The sequence below is a fragment of the Cololabis saira genome, chromosome 4 (genome assembly GCF_033807715.1).
Source record: "Cololabis saira isolate AMF1-May2022 chromosome 4, fColSai1.1, whole genome shotgun sequence".
In the NCBI taxonomy this organism is placed as follows: Eukaryota; Metazoa; Chordata; class Actinopteri; order Beloniformes; family Belonidae; genus Cololabis; species Cololabis saira.
The window spans coordinates 36,253,101-36,278,484 of NC_084590.1; the positions used below are offsets into that span (position 1 = coordinate 36,253,101).

A 25,384-nucleotide genomic window follows, 5' to 3' on the forward strand; every position below is an offset into this window, starting at 1 on the left:
AATCTGCTAATTAGAGGGCTGATTATGGTTGGATTATTACAGACATGAAGAGATTTAAGTAATTTTTTCTTCTTCAGAGGTTTTGGTTTATTTCATCTTTTTTTCCCCTATTGGACTTGCAAGTGACTGTATTTGATTGTTGAGTGTAAGGAAGAATAATAATAAGAAGAATATCTACAAACCAGTCAGAACCAGTAAAACACCTGCTCCAGACTTAATACAAACAGTTATTTGGAAACTCACCACATTTTTTTCTTTCTCTTGTTATGATTGTATGATACTTTGAAATTTTTTTTTACTGACGAATCATTTTCAGCTCATCAGAAAGATGTGAAGTTGAATTGGTATGTGGATCTGTCTTAGTAGTTGTTTTTTTTTGTTAATATTTTGAAAGTTCTTTAAATAGGCCCTGGGGTACTTTTTATTTATCAATTAAGACCATTGAATAAGTGTACAAGATGCTTAACTCTGCATCCTCATTCGTGACAAAGCAATGGGAAACCCTCAGAGCTTCATCGCTCTACTGGCTGCCTAATACTTAATTAGAAGGGACAAATAGTTGCTTCTACTTGCTTGAGAAAAGTGTTTCAATGAAGAACCCCTCCCCGTTTTTTTCCTTTTTTTTTGAGGTACATATTTAGAAGAGCAAGGATGTATAATGTCCAAAATTGCAGTATCTGGACTGTGCTAAAGAAGCTTATTCCTCATTCACCCCTCCAGGCCCCTCACTGGAAGAAAAGCTGTTCTCTTCATGCGATCTTACTGCTGATAAATCAGCCCAGATAAGCTTTAAATCCAAGCAGAGTTTGGCTCGAATGGCTCCTAAAACAAAGGTTTCATCACAGTTTTCATCCAGCCCTAAAGCAAGAAATTGGGCTGCAGCTCCTGAGGACTTAAGAAAAAACTTCGTGTCAGAAAAGCCACAAGAACCCTCAGCCACGGCACCGAGCCACCCCCCGTCAGATGCCGGAGCATCTCCTCAAACCAGTAGTGGCAGTGGTGAGACATCTGCCTGTTTATTGGACTTCATAGCTGCTTCTTCTCTCCTCGCTTTCCTGCAACATTAACACATTACTAAGATGGTAGTTTTCTCTCTCTCGTCGGAAAATATTTTCATCCTTTCTAACCCTGATGAGTCGATTCTCTCCCAGATTCTCGGCTGGGTATCGTACTGTTGCAGCTTGCGTGCTGTTAAATAAAATCAAGCTGGCATTTACTTTGTCTCTGAAATTACTGTGGAGTGACAATGCCTTTAAGGGATCTTTCCTGGTGTCTACATCTTCTTATTACTTCTTATTTCTGCCTACTTTGTGCCTCTGTTACCAGAGCCGTCTCATATCGATGCCCTCTGTTTGCATTGTGGAGATGGACTGTGTCCGTCTAGGTCCTTGGGCGATACCTACTGACTAAATAAGCTGCCATCTGTTTCCCTCACTGTGTAACACCCCCAGAGAATGACCTCCGCTGCATGCTGACTGTTTTGGTTTAACAGGGATGCGCATGGACTGGCAGATACCACTAGGGCCCCGAGATGATCCGAGGCTGATTGTGCATGCTACACCGCTACTCCTTTGTGCTGTTATTTGTTTGTCCGTGTCCATGTCCTCCATGTCATCGGGGTAAATGTATCAGCTCATCCTGCAGACCAAGGAGATTTGTTGAAAGATTTTTTTTAAACTGCTCAGGACTGATGAGAGTATTACGTGAAAAGAGGCAGCCCGAGTAAACACAGGGACTTAAACTAAGACACTGAAATGTTTTATTAGAAAAGAAAAAAACTCTTTGTGAGCAGTTACATTAAAATGTTAGTGTTTGTGTTGCTCTCTCCTTGAAGCTTTAAATGACCCACACACTGATTTATCGCTGTCTGATGTGGCAGGACGCTTGTGATTTAGTGCAGAGTCGGGCTGTTCGATTTTGCCCAAAAATAAAATCTCGAATTTTTTTTTTCTCTCAAAATCCGATTTTCGATTACGATTATTTTGTGAATTGACAAAAGGCAAAGAAATGATTTCAAATATGCTGTTTTTTATTGAACATTTGCCCCATTGGACTTTAAGTGCAAACTTTGCTCTTATTAAACCAAAAAGGAATGAATAAAGTGCAAAACTCTGTAAAATAAGTTGAAAAAAAGTTTTAAAAAATATAATAAAATATAAAGTTTTATCTCTGAAAAAAAAAATCAAGGAACACGAGCCGGTCTACCCGGTGGCATGTTCCAACGCCCCCTCCTACACTAAAGAGCCTCTCCGATGGGGTACTTGTCGCAGGTATCAAGAGGTATTTCCATCTATCATTAATATGGTATCAATCATTAATATGTGTGCAGACAAGGTAAAAAAAAAAAAAGTGAAAAATCGATTTTACGATTTTCACGTTTTAACATCGTTCTAATTACATAATCGCGATTACGATTGAAAATCGATTAATCGAACAGCCCTAGTGCAGAGCAGTGTTACATCTGCACCGAGACCTCCACATATCGGGTGTAGGATTTTGTTGAGCTTGATACAAGCGGGCTCAGCTGCCAAGAGGGTAGGACAAGACTTTTGTTCTAACAGTTGTCTGTCTGTCTGTGTTTGGTTCTGCCTATGACAGCAGGTGCTGGCGTGTATCCACAACAAGAGCACATCCAGTCCATGCTGCCAGCCTGGGTTTACAATGACAGCCTCGTCCCAGGTGAACATTTCCTCATGAATGCAGCACGTTTAATGTGTTAGATGACTTTCTTAAAAGCAATGTCACACCATTGTATTTACTAATAATCTAAATGAGTATTTACCAGGGTATATTTTCTGTTTTTCCTTTCCTTCCTTTCCTTAGAAATGTTTAAAAAGGTCCTTGAAATCACGATGACTCCGGCGGGGATAGACACAGCCAAGCTCTACCCAATATTAATGTCATCGGGTCTTCCCAGAGAAGCACTGGGGCAAATCTGGGCATCAGCCAACCGCACAACACCTGGCATGCTGACCAAAGAGGAGCTTTACACTGTACTTGCACTAATTGGTGTGGCACAGGTAAACACTGGCATCAAAACAAATTATCCACTTAGAACAACTTCACTAATCAGCCCCCTCAGCTCCCGCGGCCTCATCAAAATTCCTGACTGAAATTAGAATGGCTTAAAGCTAGAGACACAAATAATAAGAAGCAGTGTTCAGACTCAGCCCGCGGGTTGTGAAGCGTTATAAACCCAGTACATGGCGGAGCCTCCATCAACTATGTTTGCCAGGAGGTTTCTTATCTTCCCTCAGCCTGGGCTTGTCATCACCCCTCAAGGGAGGATGCAAATCTGCAGGCAGCTCACGAAACGCTGCATGCCAGCGCTTCCATGCGGGGAATGAAAAGACACCTTTGGTGATGTAAATCTTCCAGAGCCTTAAAACACAAGCAGACCTCGATGTACTCTTGAGCCTGCCAGTGGTATTTGCTGAACAGCAGCTTGATTATGCAAGCCAGTTTCAAGTAAACATCAGTCCCCTTTCATAATCATGCCACCAAATTAAATGAAATACAAGCTGCTGTGCTCTGACACGGCTCATGGTTTAACGGATCAGCTCAAAGACAATAAACAAGCTTCATTTTATGTTTTATGTTTATGTCGTAACAGAAGAAAATTATGAAGCGCTAAAAGCCCCCTATTAAATGACAAGCAAAAGTAGCACATGGACATGAAATGTGGATCAGTATGTGAGCTTTCAGAGACAGCAGAGCTCAGCAGAATAAGCTTAAATCATGATATAAATACACATAATACTATATATTTTTCCTTTTGATATTTTGATAATAAGAAAAACCTTTTACTACGTTGCTTTTTAATGTTTTTATGTAAAGCACTTTGAATTGTCTTGTGCATGAAATATGCAATACGAATGACCTTGCTGTGCCTCGTTTCAGAGTGGACTCCCAGCAATGAACGTGGAAATCCTCGGCCAGTTTCCCTCTCCACCTGTGCCCAATTTGCCAGCCCTGGCTATGGCCATGGCGCCCGTCATGCCCCAGCACCAGCAACAGATGATGACTCAACCCCCGGTCTCCATGTCCATGCCCATGTCCACACCAGCACCACCAGTTATGCCCATGACACCCGCAGCCCCAGCTCAGCCACCTGCAAACACAAGCTTCATTGCCAGTTTCCCTCTTGCTCAGGTGTCAGACAATCTTTTAGTTCTCTTTGTGTGACCATAGTTGATTGCATTTCAAAAACGCAGAACTAACAAAGTGCTCATGTAGGCAACCAAACCCGATGACGATGACTTCCAGGATTTCCAGGAAGCTCCGAAGGCAGGGGCAGGAGACCAGGGCTTCACTGACTTCCAGGGGGAGTCTGGAGCAACGTTCCCAACCACCACAGCACTTCAACACCAAAACAGGTACAGGCTAACAGCGCGGTGATGCTGGCTGAGTCTTAAGGATTTTGTATAACTTGTTGGATAAAGGTTTGATTCCAACTTGTACAGCAGAAACTTGTTGGGGGACATCGACAAAAATGAATATCCCGGTTTATTTTGGCTCTTTCACAATATACCTTTTATATCCTGGTATTTTTGTGCGCACCATGTTCACTTTAATTCAAAGTCAAAGAGATGTGTAATATAAGAATGTTTTTCAAACTGATTTAGGACTGAGACAGGTTTTTCTTGTTTCAAAACACTGAGTGAAGTAAATGATGTGAAGTTCATATTATGTAAATAAAAGATAAAAGGAATTACCTTTTTTAAAAAAGCTCAACAACCCTAAACAGAAGTCCACAGCTGTGGGTCACTCATTGATGCGATGAAAAAATAATAATTTTTAATAATTAGGAAAATAAATAGGAATAAGATGAGAAAGCAAAAATATTTAGCTGCCAATATGAAATGTATAAAAATATAAAATCTGTACAAAAATAGATTACCTCTGGAAAATAGATAATTAAAAAATATTGGGATGTCTCTGAAACCTTTCTAACAGCATAACAATACTTACCGAAGGTCTGTTGAGATAATATTAGGCTTTAAGTCGTATTTATACTTCTGTGTAGGAGCTTCGCAATACACCGTGTCTGGCGTTTACACTTGTGCATTCATTTTTGCATCACTCTTTAATTACACCACCAACCACGAGGTGGCAGTGTAGTATTTTTTGTTGTGTTTGTTTGTTATTTCTACAGCTTGCGATGTCGAGTTTACTTTTGTTTGCTTCCTTCATCCAGCTCAGACGTAGCAACGGAGCAAATCAATTATATTTTATGTGAGTTGGAGCTGATAAATGTTAACCAGCAGTTGTTTTTACGGAAGTTGCAGCAAATTATCGTTCTACCCCACTTGAAACCAACAAAGAAGAAATAGTAGCGGGAAATTCAAAAACAAATAAGAATAAATCTACTACTCAAAATGCGAATAAAAGGGGAAACCGTATTATATAATCCTGCCCTGAATGCAAGATGCAACATTGATATAAATTGATATATATTGCCCAGCTTTTTGATGAGTTTACCACACTAGAAATGACGTCATACTGCATGCTCAGGGTTTCTTTGTGCACAGCAGCGATTAACTTTTAAAAGTAAGAGATGTGTTTGCAGAGATGATCAATTCAGACCCTGATGGTTATTTATAGCTGAGTTATTTTGCATAATAATTGCCTCTCTCATTGTCTGTCTCAGCCAGAAACGCTGTCTTAATATCTTGAAATAACCTCCTCGGAATAGCAATGAGTTTGGGTCATCTCTTAATAAATTCATTTCGGCGGACAGTAGATAAGCTCATCTCTTCACATTACTTCCAAGAGACTTTTCCTTGACTGAGAGAGCTGAAAAGGTCCAAGAGGAAGCAGAATCAATGTATCTTACATCTGAGTGGATTAGGCATTTCCTAATTCTCTTATTTTTCCTCTGAGATGCAAACTCCTGAGTGTCTCAGCAACGTAACGAGAATTTCCCACCGCAAGAGATTGTTGTCTAATTAAATGAGTGTCTTTTAAAGCTTCTGTTGGCTTGCCGAGTAGTACAGGACGCCTTGTCTTTGCTGTCACATTTCTCGCAGAGACAGAACAGAAAGCCTAGCTCTGTCCAGAGGTTATAAAATCTGTCTGAAGCACCTTTAATTATCTCAAACATACCAAGAGTATAAAAACTGAGCTACCCCGTTCTTGGTTGGTGGTGTAAATTTACTGGAATGATACATTGGGTGTGTTTGCAAAGAAAATATAACACTAGAAGAGTTAGCATGTTCTTGTGCTTAACTAAAGTTACCTGTTACTGAATATATTGTTGTTTTTAGCAAACATCCATAAAAGTACTTTTGATCTAGTGCAATTGTGCATTAAGTACTGTCTTTACACCAAAAGTGGTGCGTTTAAACAGGAAATTTAAATACCAACACCAGCATGCACCCGCTGAATAAAGTGGCAATTGAAATCTCTTCCATTGTTAGCGGTAACATGTTAAATTTTAGTACTCTGAAGTACAACAAGCTCAGAACTTACCCAGTAACTACCACCTCTTAACTTAAATTGTGAACATGGCTGTAGTGTCACATCAATAGTGATCAGAGTCTGAGCCAATAGACTACTGCAGACTCAGAGTCATTTGACATTGGACTGAATGCAGATTAAATGCTTTCCAATGACACTTAGAGACTGATTGTTAATGGATATTTGCTGCTTTTTTTTTACCTATGTTAACAGAAAACGGCTAATATATTCCCCAATGTGTCATACTTCTCAAAATTGTGTGTGTTTGACAGCAGTGATTCTGTTCCTTAATAAGATGTGTCCCTTATTCCCTTGTTTAACCCTTTTATGCCTTAAAATAATAGATCTTAAACAACAAAATGAGGCAAAAGTAATTTAATGTTGTAGGATCTGCAAATGCACAATTAATCTTGCCTTTGCCCTCTGCTGTTGCTGCTGATTTTTGCATCTTGTCATTGCTGCAAAGCAGTTCTACAGTGGTTGTTTCATTCACTTATCTGGTAAATATACTTATATATATTGTTTACTCAAGGAGAAAAAAACAAACCAAAAAACATTTTAAAGTGACAAAATTGTTTAAAAATTAGTTTTAACTTAAGGTGCCCTTTAAGGCAAGGCATGTTTAGTGGAAGCTTACAGCAAAACCTTAATGTGGACTGGATGCTGGAGTTTGTGGCCATGGCAATGTCTGTTCACAGGGATGAATTAAATGGTGGGGGGGAAATTAAACTAAAATCTAACGAGAAAAGCTGTGAAACTGCAAATGTTCCATCAGCTAAAGCAGCTTATGGGGATTAATTTCTACCACTGAACTTCACTCGTTTTGACGTCGTACCTTTTGTGTCCTTGCAGCACACCTGCCATCCTGACTCCGGTATCAGGCTCCTCCTCATCTGTTGCTGCCTCCGATAAGTACGCTGTGTTCAAGCAGCTGTCTGTGGATCAGCCCGCAGAGCCAGCACCCCCCGCCTCAGGTACCTCCTCCACCTCATGCAGGGTGTAGTGCTTAAAGCATTTTCTCTGCCCTACATTAAATGTTCATCCCAGCTAAAGCCTGGGATGAAAACAGATATTAGTAGGACATTCATCCTTTGTGCAAATTAAGTAGCACAGCTTCTAACACATTTTAATTCCTACTAAAAATATAAAGTCAACTTCTAAAGGCTATTGCTGCAGATTTAAGTTTTAAGTTTTCTCTAGATGGAATGGATTTCTTGTTTAGAGCATTAATTGTCTGTGCTTATTTTTTCTGGTCCAGACATTGGGGACAAATACAGTGTGTTCAGACAGCTAGAGCAACCTGCTGACAAGAAACCAGTTGGTAAGAAAGTTACATGCCATTTCTTGCTCATTCAAATCTTTGTACTGCCAGATTTTGTGCTTCCTGCTGACAGAGGACTCACACATCCCCTCTCAGTGTCACAACCTCACCAGGAAACACATCTATTGCTTAGTTTGAGTTTTGTAAAGAGAGTGGGGTCAGGGTTAAATACCCTCTGATTAAACATTTTGTTCCAACTTTGGTGAAGCTGTCAGGTCACCACAATGCCATTGTTCCATGTGTACAATGTACCTTGTTTTGCGAGCCCGCAGTGTTGATCCGAGTGTGTTTCCCACCACTTCTTCATTAGAACAGTATCTGATGGGGGCAGCTCTTACAACTCCAGTAAGTCATGCTTTGCAGTGACCTTTCTTTGGCATTGTCAGGCTCCATCTTCGCTAATGAGCCCATTAGTTAGCGCTCTTCCGTCACACACCAGCAGTGTGTCTCTATTTTGGTCCTTGCATAGATTACACCATAATTGATTAATAGTTACTGGAATGACAAAAGATGTTGATGTTTTTATAGCAAGTTTTGCATCTTCCCTTTGTTGAAAAATGTCAATTTTAACTAGTGATTTTAGACAAAGCAACTGGTTATTATGGACATTTTTGCCAACTGATTTTTCTCAATAGTTGAATGCAATGTAGTGAGAATGCGTGTGTCTTTTTTGTGCAGTGACGTGTGCTTTTGTTCAGACTGTTCAACTGCAGTCCCACAGTTCAACCTGATCTCACAAAAATCCGTGAAATGCCCACGACCTCTCACCACTATTTTCCGTGGCACCAACACAGAAATGGTATAATTCCGTGTGAGCACCACGGATATTGTACCATGCAAAGTCAATGGGCTCCGTTGTCGTGATATATACACGGATTATTACATTATTATTATGTATATATTATTCTTTATTAAGGTGGCTAAGTTATGAGTTTTAGACGCGCAAGTTACTGTTTGTTACTGTCAGTTTGTAAAAGCATGTTTTAACGCTGTTTTAACAGTGTTTTAATGGTGTTTCGATGATTTTTAATAGTATTTTGACGGCGCGTATTTAACCGTGTTTTCTAGTATTTAACGTAAATGAAGTAGGAAACGCTTGTGGTTTTTGCTAAAAATAATCATTTCACATCACTTACGCCACCTCCGTCGTCATGGCGACAGCAAACAACACGGTTAAATACTCTAATTTACGTTAGATATTAGAAAACACGGTTAAATACTTGCCGTCAAAATACTGTTAAAAATCATCAAAACACCATTAAAACACTGTTAAAACAGCGTTAAAAACATGCTTTTACAAACTGACAGTAACTTGCGCGTCAAAAACTCATAACTTAGCCACTATAATAAAGAATAATATATACATAATAATAATGTAATAATCCGTGTATATATCACGACAACGGAGCCCATTGAATTTTACCATTTCCGTGTTGGTGCCACGGAAAATGGTGGTGAGAGGTCGTGGGCATTTCACGGATCTTTGTGAGATCAGGTTGCACAGTTCATCACAAGGCTAGATGTTTATCGTTCTCAGTGGAGAGGAGGCATACTGTAACTAATCCACTAGCCTTTTCTTTTGCAGGATTGTAAATTGTTTCTGGAGTTGAGATTTTTATGTCTTTTACTAATCTTAGATCCTCTGGTTTACAGGGGAAGGATTTGCAGATTTCAAGTCTGTCAGCGCTGATGACGGCTTCACAGACTTTAAAACCGCCGACAGCATCTCTCCACTAGACCCTTCAGATCAGGCCAAGACCTTTCAACCAACCTTTTCCTCTGCTTTTCCAAACTCCCAGTCTCTACAGCAACTTCCACAGCAGCAACAGCCCGCAGTATCACTCTCTCAGCCCAAAAACCCTCTCAACATGGCCGACCTGGACCTTTTCTCTTCTATGGCTCCCTCTGTTCCTGCCCCCACTGAGACAAAACACAGTACATTCCCCTCTGCATCTGTGCCCCCCTCTCTAGTGCTGCTACCAAGTGGTACAAAACCCCCAGGTGGAGGTGCAGATGATTTTGGTGACTTTGCCCTCTTTGGCTCCTCGTCTGACACAACTCAGACTTCAGCAGCAGGCGGAGCCGCTGCAGCACCTCAGGATGACTTTGCAGACTTCATGGCATTTGGCAGTTCTGGTGGAGAGCCCAAAGGCGAGAGCAACACGGGGGTCCAAGGGGAGTCCTCCACACAGCAGCAACCTCAGCAGAGCTTAGATAAATATGACGTCTTCAAACAGCTGTCCCTGGAAGGAGGCCTCGCCTACGATGACGCCAAAGAGAGCGGCGGCGGCTCCTTCTCTTCTCTCAAGAGCGACACGGACGACTTTGCCGATTTTCAGTCATCGAAATTCTGCACAGCTCTCGGGGCTTCAGAAAAGACTCTGGTGGATAAAGTAGCCGCATTCAAACAGGCTAAGGAAGACTCTGCCTCCGTCAAATCCCTGGACCTCCCGTCCATTGGTGGGAGCAGCGTCGGGAAGGACGACTCCGAGGACGCACTCTCAGTGCAGCTGGACATGAAGCTCTCAGACATGGGTGGAGACCTGAAGCACGTGATGTCAGACAGCTCTCTGGATTTGCCGGGCCTCTCAGCTCACCAGCCCCCTGCTACAGGTGAGGAACTAGTGCGTTTGCTCTGGTGAGGCTCTGCCCAGTCACACACAGTGTTATTTCTAAGGCCAGCCATCTTTTCCTCCTCAGAGGAGCCACTTATGATTGCCCAATGAGTAGTCAAGGTGGAAGCAATGAGAATCCTCGTTGAATTGAATATGCTAAAATGCTGAAGGCAACACACAAATAACATATCAGATTAGCCTCATGAATTTCATCTGACATTTCAGCTTTCATTTTAACATACATTATTTAATTATATCCTCAATGTCTTCTCTTTTTTCTCATGTCCACATTCCCTGCCCTGTCCTGTATATTCTGTCACCAAAGTGACAGAACGCTCCTCACCCGTATTTCTATTTATTTATAAGTGATTTGATAAGTTGGCAGTGAGAGTCCATAAACACGATTCCTGGCTGCTCTCGGTCTGGTTATGGTAATGACTTGTGTTGGCTCTGTTCATGCTGCAGTGGGGGACAATTGCATTTCAGGATACCATTTTTGTGTGCTTGAGTTGATGTATTGAGCAGCACAACAGGAGGTGCAGTGGAGTACAGATCAGTGCAGAAGGCCTTGAGCATCGATGATCATCTTATTCATTCCAGTCACAGGTTTTTGTACGGTAGATGAAAGTATTACCCCGTTTTTAGCTCTTGTTTTCTAAAGGCACATCAGAAAATAAAATTTAGACTAGCTGGAAATGCAATGTTATCCTTAGTAGGAAATTTTGCACGCAAAACCTGAAGAGGTTATTTTAATAGAGTAACATTATAACTGGATGCAATAAAAACTTCAGACCTGAGTGCTTGAACGTTAATGCATGCATCAGTTATTATATCACTGCAGTATTTTCTTTATTTCCAACCATGCAGTGTTACTAGGATTGAATGTCCTATTAAAAAGATGTTTTAGATTATTGCTTCTCTAGTTTATCGCCTACCTCACTTCAGTGAAAGTGGAGTTCAGGCTTACAAAAATATTTGTTGTTGGTTAATCTTTCAAATTGAAATCAACTAGTTTCCTTCATAATCAAGTCATCTCCATGTCAACACTTCCTCTTCTTCTCCATCCTCAGCTTATTGTTTGTTCATCAACATCATGGCTCATGTTTCATTGTACTCAACACCGTTATGTGGTGTAAAACAAGACTGTGAGTAACTGCTGTCAGGTGAAGTATTCACAGTTTTTATCTTAAAGCTCTGGCATTTTTTAAGAAGCTAAAAGAAGCAGGAAAAATCTTTATCTGACAACATTTGCACATTCAGTCATGAGTATTTCCACATATTTGTTAACACATACAAATGATGCATACTACACCATTTCACGCTAGGAGTTCAGAATTGTTTCCTTCACTCAAGGAAAACATGAATATAAACATCCCCATTGCCTTATTTCAGTTTCTGTGCAGTGGTCAAACTTTGGTTTAATCCAAACACGCCTCTCTGCACTGGGAGCAAACAAACAGTTCATGGAGCTGCAGCCAAACATTTAAACTGCTGATCAGGCAAAGAGGACACCCGCTTTAACATCGATACATTCCTAAGAAACGTTATGCTACTGTAACAGCAGTTTCCCATTTCCTTTTCTTTCTTTTTTAAATCTACTCTTCTTTTCTTGGAGAGCTGTTGCACCAACCTGTTGAACTGTAGCAGGCCGAGCGGGTTGAACACCTCTATCCAGCTTTTGCTCTGTGTTTCTGGAAATGTATGTAATCTTAAAGAGACAGTATTTCTTTTGTGAGATTCCTTTTGAGTCACAAAAGGAATCAGATTTTTTATTTATTTAGTTTTTTTATTTGTAATGAAATTGTTATTTGTGATATCAGAGCATGACTTTATCACATGTGGCTTGATGGTCTGGCTCTCTGAGAACATATTGAAGTCAATATTACCCTTCCTGCCTTGCGGTTTGCTGCAGTGTGCCTGCTTTTTCAATTTGTGAAATTGACAAGAACGTAATACAAAAAAGTACTGCAAGTTGTTTTTATCAGAGGAAAACTGTTACCTTTCAGACTTAATAATGTATTTTTACTCCAGGAATATGAACTATTATTTTGAAACTATAAATACTCCTTGGTCTTGTGATTTGCCAAGTAAATAGATTACATGTAGCCTGCAGTATTTAGTAAGGTTCGAATATTTTAGGTAAAAATGGCTCTGAAGTTGATATCTTACTGAATTAGGGAATCATAAGAGTTTGCGCTCATTTACTTGCTTAGAAAAATATTCATTGTAGCAAGAGAAAAAGGGATACTGTCTCTTTAAATCTGTCCCTGCATCTGTGATTAGATGTAATTAAATCCCTTGCTGGGATGTCAGGTGTAAGATGGCTCTCTTTGATTTCTGTAACCCTTTGAGTGCTTGAACTAGACTGATGCACTTGATTATGGCAAGTATCATGATCTCATTCCCTTACCTATTTATTTATTTATCTATTTATTTATCATCCTGTTTAATAATTGAATAAATTGCAGCCATCTCACTGTCCCCAAAGCTTTTATACGTTATGATTCTTGCGATGCTCTGCCAGTGATTCTCCTCAAGTCCTCAAAGGGTTAATGCTTCCTGCCTTGTTCTTTGAAATATCTCATCAACCAGACTATCCAAGTGTTCTGTATTCAAGACTTTTCCAAGAAAACATCTGTTGCTTAACATCCTTATAGTCGAAAAAGTTTTCTCATCTCCCCAGAACTACTGATTCTAGTCTGTGAATGTGCCTTCTCTCTGGTTTCTGCTTATTTATCCTCGGATGACCTTTGTTTTAGTTCTCGCTGTTTGTTTTCTTCCTTTTCTCCTGACTCTGCATGCTCTTGTATTCAAAAATGACTGAAAACTAATTTTACAAGTGTTAGTTTGACAAGCCTCTTGTAATGATAGACCTCTTTCACAGTACTTTGTGATCTTTCTCTCTTTCTCTCTACTCATGTTGTCGTAATAAATATTACTATTGGTATTGCTGAAATGCGTACCGTCTTATTTTTTTCCTTTCCTTACTTGAGAGGTGTAACCTGATAACACAAGGTGTCCAGCTGTAGATCCTTGTCAATTTCACAAATTGCTGCTTGCATTTGAGGTTTCTGCCAAGCAAAATAGGAGGGGTTCAACAAAGTAGAAATACGAGTTTGTGAGTGTGAGGGAGACTAAAATGGTGCTGCTTAAATGTTGACAAAAGTGTGCAAGCTTTATAGCCGTCACTTAATATTAGTCTTACAGAAAGTGATCAAAACATAAAGAGAAACAGAGCACATGTAGTGGCAAGAAAGATTGATTTATTTTCCCCGATGTTGTCAGAGTGTCTGCCTCGAGACAAAATCCTTCAGATTGCATTTAGTTTACAGAAATCAAGTCTGATTTTTGTCTGCAAAGCTGTTTATCGCCAGCGAACGCGGCCAGTGTTGTCATAAAGCTCGAGAAGAGGGGAAAAAAGATAGAAATGTCAGTGTTGCAGAAGGATGAATATTTTGCACCTCAGGCAAAAAAAACAAGAAATGATTTATTGAACAGACTTCTCTACAGTGTGAGAGGAACGAAGGCTTTCTGCAACCTCATTGGTAGGTATAAGTGTGAGGATGAGACGTGCTGGTTTATGTGATTGTGCACAATTCGTTTGTTTTGGGGGGGGATTTTCTGTTAATATGCATATGATGATTTTAAAGTGAAACGACTTGTTTAACCTTGTAATGACAAAACAAGTCTCTGTTTTTTTTTTATTTGTCTGTAAATGATCAAGTTAATGATAGAAAGGGGTTCCCAGGTATATTAACAACCACTCACACAGTTATTTGGCATCCCACTCATATTTTTTTCTACTTTCCAAAATGGTGAGATCAAGTACCACAGAGCTGAATGCAATGCTGTTCTTCAGTCACCACCCGTCTCTCTCTTTGACACACACATTTCACTGATACCTACATACACAATCAGTGGGTCAAGCACATAATCAGGCATTTCGGAGAGCACTCACAGGGTTGCAATGTCACCACATAGATTGTTTGTTTACTTCAAAATAAGTACCTACGAATTCAGCAAACCTTTGAACAAAGATATTTTCTGCACAAAATTCTCATAAACACACTGATTATTCAGTGTAATGAAGTACTGATACGCGCCTTCAGTGCAGTAATACCCAAGTTACGGTAATGTGGATTTTAAAAAGTGGCAGGAATATCTCTTTCTGAAAGCAAGTTATTTTTCCAACTCTTTTCCAACAAATAAGGGTTTCTTCAGGGACTCTTTTTGCTTTTCTTTATTAAGATGATATGTAGACAAACTGATTTTGCTTAGAAACATTTTTAAATGATGAGAAACAAGACATTTGAATTCAAATTAATTAATTAAACAGTTGTCTTTCTGCAAATCAGAAAAGCTAGATAATGTTTTTGTTTGTTAGTTAGAAGAATTGGTGAACTAGTAATCACAGAAAACTCTCAATCCTCCTCACAGGCTTGTTTTTCCTCCTCCTATCTTTGAAACCACTCGTAAGTCTGTGTTGTCGTTACAGAAGGAGACGACATGAAATTTGACCCCTTTGGGACGTCGGCCCTCAGCACCCTGGCCAGCTATGACTGGTCAGACCGGGATGAAAGCCTGCCCGGTGAGGTCAGAAGGCCGCAGGGCTTGGAAGGAGCTTCCCTTCCATCTTTAGTCCCGTCACAGAGGAAGGAACTGAGCTTTGGCAGCACTGAAAACGTCTCGAGCAGCTCCATAGCCAAGATCCCCACCTCCGTAGCCGCAGAGCAGGGCTCAGCTGCAGATGACAAGTTTGAGGCCTTCGCTGATTTTGGCTCCAGTGACCAAGGCGGCGTCGGTAACGAGGATGATTTCGGAGACTTCGCAAGTACTGTTTCTGAAAAGTCGGACTCACCTGCTGCCACCGGTGAAGCCGGTTCAGAGGGAAACCAAAGCGAGGCCTCTGATGAGTTCGGCGCCTTCCAAGGGGACAAGCCGAAATTTGGCAAGTCTGACTTTCTCAAAGCCAGCTCTCAGGCCAAAGTCAAGTCCAGCGAGGAGATGATCAAGAATGAGCTGGCAACTTTTGACTTGTCTGTTCAAGGTGAGCCTTCAATTTGATCCTACCACATGAAAAACACACGTTGCAATTGTCTTCAAGAATTACTTCATCTAGATCAATCAGTCTTGAATGGAAAAATCGATTGATTAATTCCTGAGTTTGTTGTCAAGTGTTTTTCATGTAAGTTTGGGATACCTGCGAAGCTGCAGTTGAGGCAGTTAATTGAATTATAAACAAAAAAAAGTAATCTGCAATTACGGTCAATCATTTGAAATTAAATATAGTATTCTGAAGGAAACTATAACTTTTGGTGATTATTTGATAAATGACTCAATTCAAACAGACAGCAGAAACTCTTTGCAGTTGACTTTTCAATTCCTACGTTTGATAGTTCAACTTAATGTACGCTATTGTGTGTGACAAAACTTTAGCTATCAAAGTTGTTAACTTGTTGATGTAGACCCATATTTTATTCACACATAATTTGAACACAGAAAAAGATGATAATTGCTAAATGTTTAAACTAAACTAAACTCAGCTGCTTTTCAAGGCAAAAACACAGACTTTCTTTGGCTACTTGAAGCTCTTTTGCTGTTTAAAATTGGTCCTCGGGCATCTCATGACGCCACGACTCGCTGGCTCCACCAGATCTGTAGTAAAGCTGTCAGACATTAGATGGTGGTGTTGAGATGACAGTTCTGCCCCAATGGCACTGACTGGTGAGATGGATTAGAAGAAGCCAACAAATCCATGAGCAGAAATTAACCGTATCCACATTAAAGCTGCTCATTCTTCCTTCTGCTGTTTGCTGGTGTCAAGTTCTACAAATAATTAATAATAACAGCTTGCTGCACCACGATAGAAGCCCCACAGACTCATGTCCTAGTGTCTGATTTAATTTGAGCGAGGAACAGGGCTTCATTAACTCCTCTCTACTGTACTGGGCAGTAATCTTATCAAGGTCCAGCTTTGTGCTGGTGTAAGTGGTCGAGGGGAAAATGGATAGTGGAATAACTGGGAGTGGAGCACCTGCATCTGGATGATCTCATCAAACACACACATACAGTTTGGATTTAGCATGCATTTGTGTGTGTTTTGTTGTGTTACCTTGCCAGGATTTGTCCGTCTATGAATTCCTATGAATTATTCAAACCCTCACATCACATTTGTGGCTCCGTTTTGTATCTTATTATATATTTTGTGACAAATTAAGTATATATTCTTTCTGAACTGACAGGGAAGAATTAGATACCAAAACATAGAAGAATACTAATTAAACAGGTTCATAGCTCAGAGCGAGAGTTATAAATGTGTTTGCGTATCTCTCTTACCACATGATTTCTCTGACTCGCTCTTAAATTATTCACCCTGCGTTTGTTTCCTGTCTTTTCCTTAGGCTCCCACAAACGCAGTCACAGTTTAGGCGAGAAGGAGATTCGGCGCTCACCCCCATCTCCGGCTCCAGAGCAGCCTTTCAGAGACCGATCCAACACCCTGAGCGAGAGGCCTGTCCTCCCTGTCATCAGGGACAAGTACAAAGACCTGACTGGAGAGGTGGAGGTGAGGAGGCTCCCAGGTGTTTGGGTGCTGGCATTAGCCAGCTGATTTTAGCCCAGTGCTCAGGTCTGTTAAAGGCCACAGAAATACTGTTTTTTTTCTGTTTTGCTTTTGTGTTCACTTGAGATAATGTGTTTGCAGGAGAGTGAGCGCTACGCTTATGAGTGGCAGAGGTGTCTGGAGAGTGCTCTGGAGGTCTGTATTTTGTTTTTGTCCTGCATTTAATTATGTGCACTTAATTGTGGACCAACAATACAAATGAAGTAGAATAATTAAATTAACCAAAGGGACCTTATTATCCACCAGGCCTTTTCCTGTTCTGGAGGTCCTCTTTATTCCTGGGATTGTAATTATAGGCTATTTATTCGGTTTTATTATTCCTGGAGTTATTCTTGGAGAAAGACACACCATGTACAGCTTAAATAATTTTTTTTAACTTGAGAGAAAGAAAAGAACACATGAAAACAGTTTGGGAAACTATGTTTTTATTACAGCATGCAATCTCATACAATACCAGAATGGGTTTTTTTTCTGTCCACAGAGTTGCTAACTTTTTTTTTTTTTTGCTTTGATGTTATTTGAGAGCAGGATAAACCTTTCTCCAGTAAATCCCAAATATTCTTTGTGACCAAGGTCTTGATTCTGTAGTGGCCGATTCATGTGTGAAAGGGATGTTTCCTGCTCCCTGAGCTACTTTTTCACAATTTCAACCTCATAAATTGATGGAAAACTTTCTTCCTTTTCTGAAGGCTTGAATGATTTTACATTTAAATAGTTTCAGCAATTACTTTCTTTGCTTGATGTAGCCCAGTACTTTAACCCTTCTGAAACAGAGTTGCATCTTTTCAACAACAGGATACCTCTTCTGATGGTTTAATATTCAACTGGCGGCCCGCGGGCCACTTGCGGCCCGCCAGGAGCTTTTATGTGGCCCCTGGTCATATTTCAAAAAAGGGGGGGGAGTAGTTAGTGTTGTCCCGATCGATCGGGCCCGATCACGGCATTTTCAAAACATCGGTATCGGCCAAAAATGTATAGAGACATACCTAGTTATTAATGTTTTTAATATATATTAAATCGTTTTATATATCGTTGCATTTAACGTCACTTCTGGCCGCCGGCCGGAAGTGACGAAGTAAGTGAAACTAACATGGTTTACATATAGCATTTTGATAATTAATACAAGTTTAAGATGCTTGGTAGCCTTTTCAGTTGGTTAATGATTCATTGGACAGTGTTTGTACATGTTAATCTCTGTTGGAGATGTTTTTTGCCAGTGTTGCACAGTGATAATGTTGTCACATTATTTGTTATTAACCTCCGTTTATAGAGGACTTGTTTACATCATTAGGCTTCTAGGATTGGCCTGAAATTTTTTTCATTTGAATCTCTAAATGAGGACTTTGCATTTCAGATGAACTTCTAAGCCTCCTATAATTTCATGATTGTTTTGTTTTACTGATATAATGCACAGATGTGTCATAAATAAAGGAGCTTATGGTTAATATTTTGGTTGGTTATTTATAACATCAAACTGGCTACTATGGACTGAAATGCTTGTGCTCAATGCTTAATATAATATTCAAATAAGGAAATCTTGCTGGAAAGTTGTGCTTTGTCATTATGGTGTGTTTTATTAAAAGTAGGTCAATATCAACTTCATTAAGTTTGCACAATGCATGGTTTCAAAATGAACTTGCATTTAAAATAATTTCTTTATCTGAATATTATATTTAACATTCACAATGACTAAATCTGGAGACAATACATAATTCATACGTTAACTAGACAGATGTATTCTCCTGCTCATTCCTGTGCACAAATGTATTATATATACATAAATCTTCGTCTTTGAGTGCAAAATACATTTTGAAAACAAATTTTCCACCTGCGCGCTTTGTGCACGTGTGGCCCTCTTAATTCAGTCCTTTTGCAGATGTGGCCCCCTGCCTAATCTAGTTGAATACCCCTGGTTTAAGGACTCACAGCATGGACTTAGGTTTTTAATACATATGATAGGAGTCAGCTATTTTACAGCAATGGAGATTATGATGAGCAAAAGTATTGTGTGTGACCCAACGGCTTCTGTCTCTTCACATTAAGGTCATCAGCAAAGCCAACAACACCCTGAACGGCATCAGCAGCTCGGCTGTCTGCACCGAGGTCATCCAGTCCGCTCAGGGCATGGAGTACCTGCTGGGTGAGAAACTGCACACTCACACACTCTCACCATCAACACACCACGGCTCTCCGTTATCAAGCTGTGAACATGCCAAGACGAAACTAGGGAAAACGGCTGAAGAGTGTATAAAAAGTAAAAGAAATCGAACACTTTGTTTTGAATGATACTTTCTGGCAACTACCTGCAAATAAATAAAGCAACCATGGCTCAGGATCTACTGACAGAAGTGGTGTGTCGATGGTAACAAGGGCAGCTGCAGAGATTAGAAAGGTGTCAAAAAATATGAATGTTTGCCATAACATTACCAAAAACAGAATTTTACATAATTCCCCCAAAAAATGGGACAGTTGGCTTCATCGAGATGGTCTGTCATGAAATAAAATCTTGATTCAAAAAGTGGTGAGAAATTCTTGAAAAGAATACTTTCTAAAGATTAAATTGTACATGGCTCTATCAATGTGTTTATCTGAAGAAAAAAAAAAACAAGGGGCAATTATATATTACTGTATCTATATGATTTTAGATTATTAGCATTAAAAGAATTTATATTAGAATTATCTTTTTTTTTTTTATTATTATTAGGATTCTCCTGTTATGCCTCAGAGTGGAATCAAATTTTCAGTTACAATTTCCAGTGCGATCTTTGCAAAGATTAATGTAAAAAAAAAAAAAGGTCTGTAATAACAATATTTTATAACACATTGATTTCTACCAGACTGCAGCGTGCTGTTTCCCATACAGATGTCTATGGAGGCAGAAGGTCGGTCTATAAATAAAGCAGCACAAGGGACTTAGTTTTTTTCATGTTGAAATGTCGTCTAGGTGTTTAGCAGTCCTCTCTGCTGGCAACCAGAACCAGCCAAAGTAACTTTGAACTCCCATCCTGGTTGCCTTTTTGCAACGACTGCATATCGCAGACAACAACAATGAAGGAACTAGTTCACACAGCTACAGTGGATATCGTGGCAGATGGGTCTAAGAGACTCAATAAAGTAACGTTGGAACTGAAATGAAGTGTGTGAAAGAGCAAGAGTCTAAACAGAGGTAAATCTTGGACGGTACTGTAAAAGAGACTTAACCTGTACGCCTGCAGCGGGAACGTCTGAGCTAAAGACGTCTGGCAACGTTGCTTCAGTCAGTAGTCTGTGGTTTTTAAATTTTCATGCTTTCATGAGTTTTACTCAATACAAATTACAGCTACAAAAATTGTAGCCAATAAAGTCATACATGACCATTTGAAAGCTCACGACATTCTTTTGTAGCGAGTAAATGTGAGGGATTGTTTATGGGATAAAACACCTTCCTCATCAGTGTTGTATTTTGTCTGTCAGGTGTGGTGGAAGTATATCGCGTAACCAGGCGGGTGGAGCTGGGCATCAAGGCAACAGCAGTTTGCTCTGAGAAGCTGCAGCAGCTGCTGAAGGACATCAGCCGTGTGTGGAACAACCTCATCGGCTTCATGTCACTGGCCAAGCTCACAGTAAGATGTTCAAAGACACAGGGCAGATAAGAAAACCAGATTCATGCAGACAGACAGCAGACTTTAACTGGCCTCTATTAGCAACGATTCACATTCAGGTGCACGCGTTAAAAGAGTATCGGAGATCAATTCATAATATATCTCCAGCTTATAATACAATGTGTTAGCACATCTGGAATTGTTGCTCCATTATGGTTTAATCAATGACTGGCTGACTTGGACTTGATGCAGCTAAAGTCTTTAGACAGGACAGTGTTGGGATCAACAGGAAAGACAAGGATTGCATAGATTTATTCACTCAGCTGTCTGCTAGTGTCTGCTAAACAGAAAAACGAGCATAGTGCTCGTTTATAGAGCCAGTAGAGGAGTTCTTAAGCTGAAGAAGGTTAAACTGATGCCATATCTGGAGGAGGGTGGCAGAGACAAAAGGCAATGAATGTTTAATTGAAGTATACAGGTAGATCTTGTCCTGAAAAGAAAAGATATAAACACAGGTTTTGTTTATTTTTATTGCATGCTGTCAAAATCTGTAGAAAAATCTGTATAAATAGTAGATTAAGCAAGGAAATGTTTAATATAAGCAGACTTGTTGTCAGTGTTGTTATTATAAGAATAGAAAGTACTACATTTTGCCCTCCGGCAGGAAGTAATTTAGCGCGTGTGTTTGTGTGTGTGTGTGCAGCCTGATGAAAGCTCCCTAGATTTCTCCTCCTGTATTCTGAGGCATGGCATCAAAAATGCCAAGGAGCTGGCTTGTGGAGTTTGTCTGCTCAACGTTGACGCCCGCAGCAAGGTTTGTGTGCACAAACACACAGAATAACTGTGTGGGATACACTTCTACATTAATGTTGTGCCCATCAACAGCGGATAAAAACTGACATTTCTTTGACTTTCAAACATTTTGCAGAACAAAGAAGAAAGCGCTATTGGACGTCTGTTTAAACGAGTATGAAACAGCGAACTGTCATCCAAATCTTACTCCACTTATTTTCTCTTGGGGCCTGGGGGAACTGTTTTCTTCCTACAGACGGACCCTGCAGGGGGCCAAAGTGACAAGATTCACTTCTGCACAGCTCCTCTATTATTGGCAAACAACACTATTTTTTTTCACAGCTAGAATCATTAAAACTCAGTTTTCCAAAAAGTTGGTTTGCTGAGTACATTCTCAGTGACATAAGAGTGCAAAGATTTGAATTCTACAATTGAAAATAGTAAAAAGACAACATGACAAATGCTTTTACTGCGTTTTGAGAAGATTTTTCTAATTTCTTCGGGCATTAGCCAGAGTCACTCCCTCTTTTATTATTAATTTACACCTGTCAAACGTCACATGATGCAAGAACATGCTGACAAGAATAGTGGGCACAATTACTGCATAAAATAGTAAAGTTTTTAGTAAATATCTAAACAGAATGACATAAAATATAATATAATATATATTTTTCTGTCCATATTTGGGCTAATGTTGGCTCAGCAAGTTTTTTAATAATTTCTTATACTTTTTTCCCAGCCCACTAGTTTTATAACTACATACAGTGCTCAATTGTCACATGAAGCTGTTTTTACGGGCACTCTGTGCATGCGCCGCTATTTTAAGCCTGATGTATGCTTCTACGTAGCAGTGACACATGGCTGCACGACCCCAGCGCTGTAACTGCCGTTCATACTTCTGTGTAAAGGCTGAATTATGGTTCTGCGTCAAATCGACGCCGTGCCTACGCCGTCACCGTGACGCCGTCATGAACCCTTCGGACTTCTCCGTCACTCCATTTCGCCGTGGTGCAGTACCCCCCGCGACCGCCAAGTCGCAATATTTTCCTGAATGGTTTATCCGACTTTTCCGGTCACAGTGAATCAAAGAGATAAGGACAACTATTGTGCAAAAAACCAAAACAAAAAAAAATCACACATACACGAAGAAAAGAGCGCTGAAAGTTCATGACTGCTTCAAACCGGAAACCGGAAATACGTTGCTACCAAGCGAACCAATCACAGCCCTCTCGGTCTGCGTGTGGTCTGCGTCGCCTCGACGCGTAGTTACAATTTTTGGGAGGTGCGCGTCAGTGACGGCGTCAGTGACGGCGTGTGGTCTGCGTCAATGCGTACCCTACGGCGTACGCACGGTGTCGTTTTGACGCAGAACCATAACTCAGCCTTAATTGTTTGTGTCACTATGTAACTACACCACCAACCACTAGGTGGCAGCATTTTTTTCTGCCGCATCGTACCTCGCAGTGCCAAGTTTTACTTTTTTTTTTTTTTCTGTTTTGTGTTGCTCAGACATGGTAATGACGCAGTTAAATTATATTTTACGTAAGTTGGACCTGATAAATGTCAGCAATCAGTAATATTTGCAGATATCGCAGCAGATATCCACCCGCTTTGCGAACATTGAAGAAATAGAAGCGGGAAATTCGAAAAAGAAAATCAAATCTACCAATCACATTTCTTGCGCTGTGCGTTGATGTGGTGTTTCTCCCTTTCACACACCCTCCTTCACGTTTCCTCTGTTTGTGGGCCACATGGTGAGTCGCTGACTTGCATAAAGCTTCTGGTTATTACTGACCAGTTGGTGACCATATAGCATTAAAAAATACATTTTCATTTTTATTATAATACTGTCGCAGTTTTAGGTTTGTCGCAAGAAAAGCTCTGCCACCACCGGATGCATTTTTTTCCACTCAATTCTGCCTGCCCTACCGAGCAGCTGCAGCCAGCCCACACACCTCGCTTTCTCATTTCATTTCACATAATAAATACAGGTGATGTTTAATCTGGAAAATCAGTGACTGCTTTTGACACTGTTGTTACTGAAATAATGGCTTCGTTGAAATTTCAGCTGCATAAAAATACAAAGCACAGAAAATGGGAGTGCAGTTAGATATTGAGGACTGACTCTGGCAGATTGACTCAAACTATGATCATAAACTAGTGTTATTACCTATATAATAATAAATATTCATCAAACATATAAAGACACACTGTTAAATCTGTAACTCCACTGTGTCTAAAACGTTTGTCATCTTCATCAACCAGGACTAGCCGAAGTCTAAACCAGCTAATCCAGTAAAGAGTAGGACAGATTTTATCAGGAGTGAATGCATCAAAAGTCGGCTGCTGCAGAGTAGAGAAAGTAATGTACTGTTGTAGACTAAGCTTTCTTTGAATATAACTATTGTAAAACTAGTTGGCCAGCTTGTTTTTCTTTTACTTTAGAGCTGGCAATGTTTAATCATAATGTTTCTGCAACTCCAAATAGCAGATATTTATCATAATAGACCTCCACATTTGTGAGGAAAATCAGTTTGACAGAGCTGCCACGCTTCAACGTGGTTTTTAAGCTCTGATTGGACAGGTACTAATAATATTCGGTTGTCTCCCACCATGTGTATTATAGTATGACTAAAAAGTATCCAAAGATAACAATGTGCACTCTGAAATAAGTGAGAGTGGATAGAGTTGTCACTTTGGCACCTCAGGGTGGATGTGCTGACTCTGGGATTGGTTCTTCAGGGTAGCAGGGCTTGTTTCATTTTTTTTTTCTTTTTTGGTTCTGTCACCTCAATCTCGAGGTAACTACTCACCTCTCCTCTTTCAACTAACAACCTTCAGTGTTTCTAATAACTGTTCTCTGACTGGGGCACTTTGTGCAGAGCCGCTGTGTATCTATCTTCTAGACTTCGGCAGCTGTGATTTCCATCAATGTGGGCCATTAATGGGGTTTTCAGACCCTGCGGTTTAGAGGGTAGGACGGTGGCGCAGATCGTGTCCCGTTATCCTTCTGCCACTCAGACGGAGCCATATGAATAGTCCAGGCAAGATGTGGCTGACTGAGAGGCAGCTAGGCAGCGAGCAGATGCTGCTTAAACGTCAGTAGATAACAGACCTGCACACATCAACACGCTGTCTCATACGGCTCGTTCTTGAGTGCACAGAGGCAGGCTGAAATTAATATGGCTTTGTTTTGTCTGTGTGCCACAAGCATGAGATTAATAACTAATCTTTTCATTTTATTTTTGGCAAACCTTCAAATTTAAGGAGCCAAACAGACACAAGAATCCTGTCTGAGTATGATGTAGAGACAGAAGAGCTTTACCCAAGCAGAGAGCACTGATTGCTGTATTGTCCTTTGCTGAAGAGGTGCAGAGTTAGTTTTTTTTTATTTTTTTTTTTACCAAAGATAAATAAAGGACAAGGTATCGATGTGGCATCAAAGTGCTCAGTAGCTCCGGTTCAGCTCCTAATTTACATTTAAATTTCTCTGTACAGCTTCCATTTGACCTTGTAAGTGTGGATATGAAAGCTTGTGATTTCTTTCTTCTTTTTTTTTAAGTCCTGATTTAAACCATCAATCTGAATGACCTCTTGGTCTGTAATAGATGTGAAACACGTGATTAGTTTAATTATAGACTTGTTTGATTACCGTTTTATCTATTATCCAAAAATTGTAAGGAATCCATCACTGACTTAATAGTACAACTTTTTAATTTGTTCATAATCTTGAATTGGTATACAGAAATAAAGTAAGAAAATTATGAACTCAGGAAAAATATTATAAATAAATATATTTATCCTACTATTCGACTGTTCCCTAGTCTCTCTGCCACACAGACGGCTCGAAATATTTCTGTGTTGCCACCTTGGAGCACGATTATGGGTTCGCCTGAAGGAATCGCGATCATGCGAGGATCGAGCGTGTTCTGCTCGTTTAAAGACGCATATCTACATGTCACACCACGTCGTCTTCTTTCTAGAATTGATGCTC

At 40.1% G+C, this 25,384-nt stretch overlaps 1 protein-coding gene across 7 annotated transcripts in view; it reads left to right on the forward strand.

The window, feature by feature from the left end:
• The window catches only part of synrg (synergin, gamma), a 41,210-nt gene that overhangs the window by 10,403 nt on the left and 5,423 nt on the right, over positions 1–25,384 (forward strand). For 3 of the 7 annotated variants that reach the window (XM_061719627.1, XM_061719628.1, XM_061719630.1), the window contains exons 8-22: positions 721–999; positions 2,599–2,679; positions 2,824–3,020; positions 3,901–4,152; positions 4,237–4,376; positions 7,312–7,433; positions 7,718–7,780; positions 9,434–10,393; positions 14,891–15,442; positions 16,797–16,960; positions 17,099–17,152; positions 19,061–19,157; positions 20,471–20,619; positions 21,302–21,412; positions 21,527–21,565. In XM_061719627.1, coding sequence (XP_061575611.1) covers positions 721–999; positions 2,599–2,679; positions 2,824–3,020; positions 3,901–4,152; positions 4,237–4,376; positions 7,312–7,433; positions 7,718–7,780; positions 9,434–10,393; positions 14,891–15,442; positions 16,797–16,960; positions 17,099–17,152; positions 19,061–19,157; positions 20,471–20,619; positions 21,302–21,412; positions 21,527–21,565 — 3,260 coding nt within the window. The remainder of the gene's footprint in view (positions 1–720; positions 1,000–2,598; positions 2,680–2,823; positions 3,021–3,900; positions 4,153–4,236; positions 4,377–7,311; positions 7,434–7,717; positions 7,781–9,433; positions 10,394–14,890; positions 15,443–16,796; positions 16,961–17,098; positions 17,153–19,060; positions 19,158–20,470; positions 20,620–21,301; positions 21,413–21,526; positions 21,566–25,384) is intronic. The other 4 variants (XM_061719631.1, XM_061719632.1, XM_061719633.1 and 1 more) reach the window with 2 other exon arrangements.